General features: G+C 55.2%; 2 protein-coding genes across 2 annotated transcripts; one reads left to right on the top strand and one right to left on the bottom strand.

Moving 5' to 3' along the window:
• The first annotated feature begins 5416 nt into the window (after positions 1-5416).
• On the top strand, positions 5417-11549 carry LOC309889355 (histone H2A type 2-C-like). Its single transcript, XM_082782140.1, has 2 exons — positions 5417-7736; positions 11514-11549. The coding sequence occupies exon 1, from the start codon at positions 5432-5434 to the stop codon at positions 5819-5821; it is 390 nt and encodes a 129-aa protein (XP_082638266.1). The 5' UTR covers positions 5417-5431; the 3' UTR covers positions 5822-7736; positions 11514-11549.
• Positions 7815-8497, bottom strand: LOC309889356 (histone H2B 5-like). The gene has a single exon (XM_082782141.1). It carries the CDS (start codon positions 8462-8464, stop codon positions 8084-8086), a length of 381 nt encoding a protein of 126 aa, XP_082638267.1. The 5' UTR covers positions 8465-8497; the 3' UTR covers positions 7815-8083.
• Positions 11550-11859: the final 310 nt, after the last annotated feature.

Raw genomic sequence — 11859 nt, 5'->3', positions numbered from 1 at the left:
TTCCACCGAGCCCCCTAAAGCCTCCAGTGAGCCCCCAAAACCTCCATCAGTCCCCCACAGCCTCCATAAATCCCCCACAGCCTCCATAAATCCCCCAAAGCCTCCATAAATCCCCCAAAGCCTCCATAAATCCCCTAAAGCCTCATAAATCCCCCACAGCCTCCACCCAAACCCCGTTTCCCTTCTCATTATAAAAAGGGACAACGGGCACTCTCAGCCTTCCCCTTACCGCTGTTCCCATGCAGAACCCTCCCACCCCCAAATCTTCTCATTTTCCCCCCAATTTCTTGCAAACCCGGCTGCATTTTCCGCCCTGGCCGGGCGGGACCGGCCCCATTTCACCACCCCACAACCCCCAGTCCGAACGGTGACAAAAATCACGTTTTCTTTCATCACCAGACCAGGAAAAAAAAAAAACAACACTAAAAACCCAACAACGACAACCAAAATGCCCCAAGCTCTGCCATTTAAATCCCATTTAAATCTTGAAGCTGGGTGTGGGCGCCCAGCAAGCCGTATCTTGAAGGGTTATTTCACCTCTCTGCTAATTAATAGTAATCAAAAAGCAACCAGCAAGCAGGTTCAGCGCAACCTCACCGCTGTGTCACTCACCTTCAGCCCTGATTTGCAACCCTGGCTGCTCGCTCGCCGTAAAATTATTACGGGGTCGAAGGGTTTTTGGCAACGTGGGTGAAACGTGCCGGGCGGTGCTCGAGGTTTTGCAACCCGGGGCCGTCGCCCACACGGCTCCGGGTGTGGATCCATCACCTGCGGTCCCCTGGGGTTGGTTTGGTTGGGTTGAGGTGGAGAAAGCATCCAGAAATGGGAATCCTGGCCCAAAAGGTAGGAGAAAAGCATCCGGAATTGGGAAGCCTTCCCCCCAAAAGGCGGGATGAAACTATCCAGAACTGGGAATCCTTTCTCGAGAGGTAGGGTAAAATGGTCCGGAATTGGAAATCTTTCCCCCAAAAGTGGGATAAAAAACCTCCAGAACTGGGAATCCTTCCCAAAACACAGGATAAAACGGTCCAGAATCAGGAATACTTCCCCAAAAAGGTAGGATAAAGCCATCCAGAACTGGGAATCCTTCCTCAAAAGCTAGGAGAAAACCTCCAGAATTGGGAATCCTTCCCCCCAAAAAAGGATAAAATGCTCTGGAATTGGGAATCCTTCCCAAAACACAGGATAAAATGGTCGAGAATTGGGAATCCTCGCCCAAAAAAGTAGGATAAAACAATTCAGATTTGGAAATCCCTGAGCACCCCCTGGGGCTCCCTATGGACCCCCCCTGCTGTGGCCGAGGGGATGAGTGGGGGTCCCTCGGGGGTCCCTGCTGTCCCCTGGGGGTGTCCCCAAATTCTTGGGGGCTCCCCAATGGCCCTGAGAATTGGGGGTCCCCCAGGAGTCCCCAGGAGGAACCCCATTGCCCCCCAGTCTCCCCCTCTCATGGGACCCCCCTGGGGAACCCCAAACCCTGCCCAAGGGGACCCCGAGGCACCCCAAACCTTACCCAACCCACCCCAGCTCCATGGGCACCCCCAAATCCCACCCGTGGGGACCCCCAGATCTCCACCACCGGCACCCCCAGACCCCAAACTGAGCCCCCTCCAAGCCCCAAACACCCCCCAGGCCCCGTGGGCACCCCCAAACCCCCACCCATGGGGACCCCAGAGCACAGAGAGCCCCCCCCTGATTCAAGGGAACCCCCCCGGAGATGCCCCAGACCCCACAGGCACCCCCAAAATTTGTGGTCCCCAAAGTGGGGGGGGTGGCACAGTGGCACAATGCACCCCAGGAGGATTTGGGGGGGGCTCTGGGTGGGGATTTTGGGGGGCGCCAAGCAGGATTTGGGGGTCCCAGGGTGCACATTTTTGGGTTGGGGGATGACATGCGGGATTGGAGAGTGTTTGGGGGTCCCAAGAAGGACTGGGGGGGGGAGTGGGATGTCCAAAGAAGGACTGGGGAGTCCCAGGGGGGTGTTTTTGTGTTTTGGGGGGCACCACGGAGGATTTGGGGTTGTTACCATGAGGGGATTTAGGGGTCTAGTGGGGAACAGGGGGACCCAGACCGGGGAATTTGGGGTCTGCGCCCCCTCCCCATGTGCCCCCCAAGAACGACGCGGGGATCCCCAACTGGGACTGGGCCTTTATTGGAGTGGGGGGCACTGGGGGACGGGGGGGGGGCGTCAGTGGGGTCCCCCAGCGCCCACCTCGGCGTAGATAATGGGGGGCTGGGGGGCGGCAAGCACCCGCGGGGGGCTGGGGGCCGGGGGGCGCAGGTCCGCGTAGGTCAGGCACTCGCTGTCCTCCTGGGGCCATAGGACACGGGGGGGCACCTGGGGGGACAAGCAGGGTGACACGGGGGGGTCCCCAAAATCCTGAGGGGGGCATCCCCATGGGTGGTGCTTGGGGGTCCTGCTACTCAATTTGGGGGCGCCTGTGGGGTCTGGGGGCTCTCCAGGGGGGTTCCTTTGGGTGAAGGGGGGGGCTCTGTGTGCTCTGGGGTCCCCATGGGTGGGGGTTTGGGGGTGCCCATGGGGTCTGGGGGGTGTTTGGGGCTTGGAGGGGGCTCAGTTTGGGGTCTGGGGGTGCCGGTGGTGCAGATCTGGGGGTCCCCACGGGTGGGATTTGGGGGTGCCCATGGAGCTGGGGTGGGTTGGGTAAGGTTTGGGGTGCCTCGGGGTCCCCTTGGGCAGGGTTTGGGGTTTCCCGGGGGGAGTCTGAGGGGGGGTCTCATTGGGTAGGTTGGGATTTGGGGTCCCGTCGGGGGGGGGCGCCCTACCCAGGCACTCACCTGGAGCTCCGTGGCCCCCAGCCCCTGGGGGAAGGCACCTAAAAGGGGGGAGCAGGAGTTTATGGGGTGGGGACACATATGGGGACACAGCCCCCCCACCCCAAACCCTCAGGGCCATTGGGGAGCCCCCAGGGGGTTGGGGACACCCCCAGGCGCTGACATCTTTCTCTCCTTGTCCTCGTACCGGCACCGGTACGTCCCCGTGTGTCCCCACTCTATGGCCTCGAAGACGAACTCGGCCGTGTTCTGCTCCCCAGTGCTGTACTGGTGCCGAATCCAGGCTTCGTTCCAATAGAGCAGGACCTGGAGAGCCGGCCGGGGCAGGTGGCACCGCAGGGTGACATTGTCCCCCAGGGCCACCCCCTTGCAGGGGTGCAGCGAGAGGAGGGGTTGGCGCGCTGGGATGGGGACAGCAGCAGTGAGACCCCCGTCCCCTGCCCCGTGTCCCCCTACCCCATCGCTGTCCCCGTCCCCCCTGTTCCCAAACTCACGGTGCTGCGCCCTGCTGCGTGCCACCAGCCACCAGCCTGCAAGGGACACGGGGGCTGTTGAACACAGGGCCACCAAACTGTCCCCCCCTCCCAGCACCGCGTCCCCGTGTCACTCACTGAGGATGAAAGCCACCACCATTGGTGCCATGAGGCGGGAGCAGCTTGGGGACGGCGGCACTGGGAGGCACTGGGAGGCAGTGGGAGGCACTGGGAGCCCCTACAAGGCTGCACCCGGTTGTCCCACCACCACTGAGAGCAGAAGAGCGAGTGGCGCAGGGAGTGGCCACTCTCAGTTCCCCTTGGGGACAGGAAAATGTTGCACTTGTCCCCAAGAAGGGGGTGGCTCGATGGGGTGAAACGCCATCACCCCTTGGGTGCCACACGTGGTCCGTGATGGGGTGTCACACGCTGTCCCTAAGGGCAGCGCAGCATTGTCCCCACATGTCGGGTGTCCCGTGCTGGGTGTCCCACGGCGTTGTCAAACCCAGGACACCACCAGGGTGCCCTACAGGGGACATCACCTGCGGTCCCCAAAGCGTGGTGGCATCCAGGCTCTGTCCCCAGCGCCTTGTGCCACCGCACGCAGTCCCCTGGGGGCTTCCCTCTGCTGTCCCCAAGGGCCAGGAGCGGGGTCCCCTCACCCCAGGGCCCCCCCAGAACCAAAGACGGCGCCGCCCGCAAAAATGCTGCAAGGTCCCACCGAGATTTGAACTCGGATCGCTGGATTCAGAGTCCAGAGTGCTAACCATTACACCATGGGACCGGCCCGCGCGGGCAGCCCCGCCAGGCCCCTCACGGCTCCACCGCCCGCGGAGCCTCCGCCGCTAAAGGAGCCCGGCCCCGGGCTGCGGGGGCCGCGGGAGCCGGGTTGGGGCGAGGAGGGATGAGGGCAGGGACCCGGGGAGGCCACCGGCAAAATAATTCTGGTCGCCCGAACAGGGACTTGAACCCTGGACCCTCAGATTAAAAGTCTGATGCTCTGCCGACTGAGCTATCCGGGCTCTTGTTTAAAGGTTCCTATCGCCTCCTCATGGGTTTTAGAGAGTTCTGGTTGTAATGCTGAATATTTTGGGTCGAGGTGTTTTGGTGACTCTCTGGAAATGTGAAGCGTGGTGCAGATGGTGAAGCTGGTGGCGGTACGGGATGCGCGGAGTGAAAGCGGTGGGAACACTCGAGGAGGGCACGAGTGCGCCTTGGAGTTCAGGGAGGGAAAAGGGAAAAAAAAAAACATTTCTGTGTTCGGTGGGAAGAGGACTCGGCGCATAAGGATTTGAAGGGGAAAAGGAAAAAGGTTCCACGGTTGGCGAGCGGAGCGAGGAAAACTGACGGGAAACCGACCCCGACACCGCACCGGGCCGCGCTGCCGGGGGCGCTGGGCGGAGCTTCCTTATATAGGCCGGGGGCGGACCTGAGTGAGAACCGCCCCTTCCAGCTCCCGCCTCCTTGCCTCTCTCTGACCAATGGAAAGGCTTGCGGAGCGGCCAATCACAGCCCAGCACCAGCGTTGGGCGGTGAAGCCGCCTTTAGGCCTGCGGGCCGCGGCCGGAGCCCGGCGCTCGGGTAGTCCGGAATGCTTCTGTCTGCTAAATAACGACCGAAAATACTTTAAAACCTTAAATTTTTAGGCTTTTTTTATAAGACGGTAAGGCGAACCAGCTGCTTCCTCTTAACCCCATTGAATGCTTGTATCGAGGTAGAAAGAGCTTTAATAAGTTTAAAAAAAAAAAAAAACAACTTGGTTATACAACTTAAATTTCTGTACGCAACGCAAGGGAAGAAGCAAGGAGTGCAGCCCGAACAGAAGCCATCGCCGCCTCGCCGTGGAACTTTGCCCCAAACGCTCTCTTCGCTCCACCGCCGAACCCCGCACCCTGGCCCCCTCCGCGCAACCCACCCCCCTTTATAAGCTCCGGTCGCCGCTCAGCGTGCTCGCTGATTGGCCAATGCCTCTACGCCCCGCCCACCACGAAGAAACGCCGCTCAAAAGCTCCGCCTGCAGTCCCATCTACGGCGCTGCTCTCCTATTGGTCCTCCAACGGAGAGGAAGTGTAACCAATAGGAAGGTGCCGTTTCGATCCGCTGCAGGGTATAAAAGAGCAGGGCCGGGGCGCGGCGCTCTCAGTCGCGGTGTGAGCGGGGTGCAGGAGATGTCGGGGCGCGGGAAGCAGGGGGGCAAGGCCCGGGCTAAGGCCAAGTCGCGATCGTCCCGCGCCGGTCTCCAGTTCCCCGTGGGCCGCGTGCATCGCCTGCTGCGCAAGGGGAACTACGCTGAGCGCGTGGGGGCCGGTGCCCCCGTTTACCTGGCTGCTGTCATGGAGTATTTGACAGCTGAGATCCTGGAGCTGGCAGGTAACGCTGCTCGGGACAACAAGAAGACGCGCATCATCCCCCGGCACCTGCAGCTCGCTGTGCGCAACGACGAGGAGCTCAACAAGTTGCTGGGGGGTGTCACCATTGCCCAGGGTGGTGTCCTGCCCAATATCCAGGCTGTGCTGCTGCCCAAGAAAACTGAGAGCCACAAGGCCAAGGGCAAGTGAGGCAGCAGCAAGCGGATTTGTGAAGGAACCTTGAGATTTTTCTCTTTAAACCCAAAGGCTCTTTTAAGAGCCACCCACTGCATCAGGAAAAGAGCTGGAAGATCAGGGTGAGCTGTGTTTGGGGTCAGGTGTGATGTGCTGAAATCTGGAAGCACATTTTATTTAGCAAGTCCTGAAATAACACTGCTTGTGCTGGGGGAATAAATTGCTTTAGGATTAAATGATTTGGAGCATGCTTGAATGCAGGTGATGCAGAGACCTTCAGGATGAAGGGTAAATGGTGCCCCCGGGAAAACCCCCTTGTTTTCAGGCACAGCCACTGTGTTCCTGTTTTGCATCCTTCTAAAGTGGCTTTAAATTGATTTGTAATGAGCATCTCAGGGCTGATATCTTAATTAACCCTCCCTCAGGTGGAGCCTTCCCCTGCCCTGCTACCTACAGCAGGGGAGGCAGGCTGAGATAGGGAACTCACACCCTGGTGAATAAATCATTACCACCCTAAAGCATTAAAAGCCCTTATTAACAACCCCCAAGGGAGCACCTCCTACAAATAAAGACCCAAACGTGTGGGTGGCCCCAAAGGGGGGGGGGCTGTTAGGGTGAAAATGAGGCCAGGGTCCCTCCCTCATTTAGAGCTGGTGCAGCAGTCACTACGGGGCTTTGTGATGGCTGTTCCGGGGTGCACCTGCTCCAGTCCCCCATACACTTAAGATGGAGCAGCTCGGCTTGCGGCTGCGCCGCCGCTTCTCGTCTCCTTTCTTCGCCCTTTCCGTCCCCGCCTTCTTCGAGGCGGGCGCCGGGACCCGGGGGAAGCGCGGGTGCCGCTCGCACAGAGACGTTATGCAAATGAGGGCTCCATTTGACGAGCTCTCATGGGCTGAAAGGGCACCACGCGGCGCAGTTCATCCCGGAGCCCCGCCGACCACGCCAATGAAGCGGCTCCAAAGTGTACGCGCTGATTGGTTCGCTGAGGAATCCATTTAACCAATGGCTGTGCGCCGTTTGCATCCCGCCGCACGGCTGAAACCCACCTCAAAGCTTTCCTTATGGGTTATGTCTTTAAGGGCGCCGCATTTACAGGCTGTGGCGAGTTACCAAAGGGCTAGAGCAGAGGATGAAATTGTAACTGTATTTATACACACTTCCTCCCGCAAAACCACATCCCATTTCACCTCTTCATATTCTACTTTTTTTTTTTTCTTTTGCTACCTGCACTGCATACAGGCAGGGTCACTATGGGCCAGTCTAGACCCCCAGCTCATTGCCACACAACAGTAGTGACTGTAAGCAAGGAATACGGAAAATGAAAGCACAGCAGCTCAGAATTACCCTGCTCATGTTATGTTACAGGAAGAACTCATTTTCCCCAGATAAGAACTATGAGGTGCAAACAGCAACATGAGGGTTTCATTCCCCAGCAAAACCCAAAACTAGATTATCAATTGTTTTTTTTTTTTTTCTTTGGATAGATCTATTACACATCCTTAAAAAAAATCTTTTATATAAGTAACGCTATTTTAGCACCTCGAAGAAGCTTCATTGAATTGACTTTAAGTAATTCTGACCGGTTTCTTTGTAGAAAGGTCTCCATGAAACCTTAAAAAAGAGAAACCAAGGGCAAAATTTACTCCCACCGCACACAGTCTACCTGTATGCATCTAGCATTAAAATAAAAATAATAATAATGAAAAAGCCGCCTATGGAACCAGAAGGCTCTCTAGGAAACAGAACAAAGCCTCCCTCATTCACCCTCCCCAGCAGCACCACCCCCAGCCTTTTGAAGTCTCTGGTCGGACCTGATTGAAACCCGCACCACAGCTCCCTGTACTCCGCCCGCCCTGCAGTGACGTTTGCTCCCGTGCGGACCAATCAGAGTGGGGCAGCGGTTTGAATGCGATGTTCGCGCCCGGGCTCGGTAGGATCCCAGCACCATGGGCTCAACAAACCCCCCCCCCAACCCCCCAACCTGGCGTTTATCGGCTTCCTATGATCTGGCAGCAACCCTATAACTGCAGCCCCTAAAGCAGGTTCTACTAGCAAATAGAAAACAACGTATTTCAAAAAATATTTTGTAAAATATCACTTCTTTAAAGCTATCTCCGAACCTTACACTCGATAAGGCAAGCTACCATAATCCATAAGAAAATATCGTAGGTATCTCAGAAGCAATAGCAGCTCTTTTGGAAGAAGGTGGGTGGCTCTGAAAAGAGCCGTTGGGTTTTGAGTTGAGCTGAACACATCCTGCAGCTGGGTCCAGGCGATTTACTTGGAGCTGGTGTACTTGGTGACTGCCTTGGTGCCTTCAGAGACAGCGTGCTTGGCCAGCTCACCAGGCAGCAACAGCCGCACAGCAGTCTGGATCTCCCGGGAGGTGATGGTGGAGCGCTTGTTGTAATGCGCCAGGCGCGAAGCCTCACCCGCGATGCGCTCAAAGATGTCGTTGACGAAGGAATTCATGATCCCCATGGCCTTAGAGGAGATGCCCGTGTCAGGGTGCACCTGCTTCAGCACCTTGTACACGTAGATGGAATAGCTCTCCTTGCGGCTGCGCCGCCGCTTCTTGTCGCCCTTCTTCTGGGTCTTGGTCACCGCCTTCTTAGAGCCCTTCTTAGGGGCGGGCGCTGACTTAGCGGGTTCAGGCATCGCGCTCTTGCTCCGGTCACCTCTGCCACCAGAAAGCCAAAGAACGAATGAAGGCGAGGAGCCGGCGGGGCCGTTTTTATACCGGCCTTATGCAAATGAGCGGCTCTAGCTCTGCGCGTTCCTATTGGCTGAGACGGAGCAGCCGGCACGCGCAGGGGAACACCCTGCATGCAAATACAGCGGCTCCAGAAGGAGGGCTCTGATTGGTCAGTAAGGGTTTGCTTGCCGGCCAATCGGATCGCGCCTTTTGGATCCCTCCGCGCCCATCAATTGCATGGGAAAAGCGGGAACCGTGCTGCACGCTTTGTGCCGGGGCGCAGCCGCCACTTGGGGCTCCAGCAAGCACCGAGGGCGGCGCCCCGCGGGTTCCCCGTGGGCACTACCGGAGGTTACCGGAACGATCGTTCCTTAGGGACGGGAACACGGCGCTGAAACCGCTCCGGTGCGGTTTATCCCGGGGCCGCCCGGTTACTTTAAGGAGCAGCCCCGGCGGGGCGTTCCGCAGGAGCGGGGCAGGGAAACGGCTCCGGAGCTGCTCGGAGCGGGGCCCCGCGGGGCCGGGAGCGCTCCCGGCTGCTGCACGGAGCCGCCACCGGAGGCATCGGCGCCCTCCCCTGCAGGCTCCGCCCCTCCCTCACGAGGCAGCCAATCAGCGCCGAGCGCGCGGAATTCAAACCGGCTCCCTTCTCCGGGCTGCACACGCGCGACCAATGGGGAAGCGCGGCGCTCTCCCGCCACACCAGCAGGTGCGCGCGCAGCCAATCAGGATCGAGGCGGGGCTATAAAGGGTCGGCGGTGGGGACAGTGGGGCTCAAATGGGGGCTGGGGTCGCGTGGCTGTGGGGGTGTCGCCTCCATCACGAGCAGTAGCGTGCTGGTGCGTGGGGATCCGCCATACAAATACTATTATTCTGCTACTTTAAGGTCCTTTATTTAAGGTCATTTACCTTATTTTTCAGTGCTTTAAATTTTCGAATAACAGAAGCATTGGTGGTTCAGTGGTAGAATTCTCGCCTGCCACGCGGGAGGCCCGGGTTCGATTCCCGGCCAATGCATCAAGCTCTTTTTCCACGTTTTTATCAACCCGAAGCCTCACTGTAGGCAGTACTCGCAGGAGTGGCTGCGCCTTATCCCTTTTCACCAAACCTATGTTTTAGCATTTTTTGAGCCGAACGGCCAGCGCAGAGGAAATAGATTTCAGTGGGAAAGAGCCAAAAGAGTGAAATACTTTAGGGGAAAAAAAAAAAAAAGAGAGAGAGGTGGGAGAAAAGAACTCTTGCGTCCCTGGGTGGGCTCGAACCACCAACCTTTCGGTTAACAGCCGAACGCGCTAACCGATTGCGCCACAGAGACCCGCGGTGCCGGCTCTGTCGGCTGCGGCTCCGCTGGGTGAAGGATGCTGATGCCTTGGAAAATTGTACAGGGAGAGGTGCAGAAGAAAGGGGGGGGACATAGGAAAGAAAGGGGTTCCCCTCTCGGGAACTGTAACGGCATTTTCACCTGGAAAAAATGGGGAGTTTGGAAAGTTGCGTGTGGGGGAGGAACTGTAGGTGTAAAATAAATAAAAGGGAGGGGACCTTGTGCTTGCCTTTAGGTGTAGTGGGGGCTCAGGTATAGGGAACCCCACGCGTGCCCCCAGATTTCCAAGGGGAATCCCCCCACCCCCATTTACAGAACTGCCCGGGGATCCAGAAAGAACACTTGCAAATAGCAGAGCGTGAAAACTGCGCATTTACGCCAAAAAAAAAACGGGGGGCACCCCAATTGCCGATGGGACGTCTGCAAAACACGGGGGACTTAGCAGACAACACTCCCTCGGTAAACAGGAGCTAAATCCCGTAAATGCGGGAAAAAAAAAACAAAAGGTTCGCCCGCCGACGAGGATGGGATTCGAACCCACGCGTGCAGAGCACAATGGATTAGCAGTCCATCGCCTTAACCACTCGGCCACCTCGTCCCGCGGCTCCCGGCAGCCGCCGCGGCGCCATGGGGCGCGCCGGGCCCGCGGCCGCCGGCGGCCGGGAGGAGGCGGAGCCAAGGGCGGCGGCGGGCGCGGGGCGCGCGCAGGGGATGTAGCTCAGCGGTAGAGCGCATGCTTCGCATGTATGAGGCCCCGGGTTCAATCCCCGGCATCTCCACCAGCAGGGAATTGCATTTTGTATTGTTATTTTATTTTTTTTTTTTTTTTATTATTTTATTTTATTATTTATTTTATTTCATTTTATTTCATTGTATTTCATTTCATTTTATTTATTTTAATTTATTTTATTTTATTTATTTCATTTTATTTCATTTATTTTATTTTTTATTTTATTTTATTTCATTATTTTATTTTATTTTAATTTATTTTATTATTGCATTTCATTTTATTTTATTATTTTTTTTTCTACCCGCATAGTAAAAGACTTCGGTGACTCCGGCGCTGCTTTTTGTTTCCCCCACCGCTTAGTTGCGGTTGCGCAATCCTCTATTTACAGCTTATCAGGCCGGCCTATACACTCCCAAGCGGACCAGCAGAGTGGCGCAGCGGAAGCGTGCTGGGCCCATAACCCAGAGGTCGATGGATCGAAACCATCCTCTGCTAGCTTCATTTTTCCCTCTCACCCTTAAAAACCTCTCTAATTTCTTTCCTTCTCTGCTCAAATTAGGCTCTGCGGCTCATCGCAGAGCTTCTACGAGGGACTTTGCAATCGTTTTTTTTTTTCGAGGATTTTATGAAAAGCTGCTCGTTAGTTAATTAGTGCCAAATAGCACAAAATATTTGTAATAATGATGATAAATGTATTAATAACAATGCACGATAATTTTAATAGTAATAATTGTTAAGGGTAATTTTATTGATACATTTTATTAATCATAATGGTAATTAAGTTGTTAATAACTGATGTTAATAATTATAATAGTGATGATTATTAACAGTAATTTTATTAACTTTATTAATCGTAATTAATCATAATAATTTTATTAGTAATACTTATACTTTATTATTAACAATAATAAAGTTTTGTAAGAAATATTTAATAATGATTAATATTTAATTATTATGGCAGGATGGGGATTAATACCTCCCTGGGTAGACATGGGGGAAAGAGAAGGGAGAGGCTGCCAGGACAGAGTTTGGGATCAGAGGGAAAAACTTGAGGAAAGGGGATTTTGGATGGAAGCAAGATGAAAGCCAAGCTTTGGAAGTGAATGAAAGATAGAGTATATGGTTATATAAATTGTACATTACATATTATTTATTTATTTATTTATTTATTTATATCTAATATATATATTTTATGTATATATATACACACACATTTCTTTCCCATGTAGAACATCACTCAGAGTTGCTGAACTGCAAGAATATCGAAGACAAGGGCCTACCTCTTAATGGAGATGGGAGTTGTTTTC

Source organism: Aythya marila (assembly GCF_965140915.1).
Source record: "Aythya marila genome assembly, chromosome: 37".
Taxonomy (NCBI): domain Eukaryota; kingdom Metazoa; phylum Chordata; class Aves; order Anseriformes; family Anatidae; genus Aythya; species Aythya marila.
This window is presented reverse-complemented; position numbering and strand designations above follow the sequence as displayed.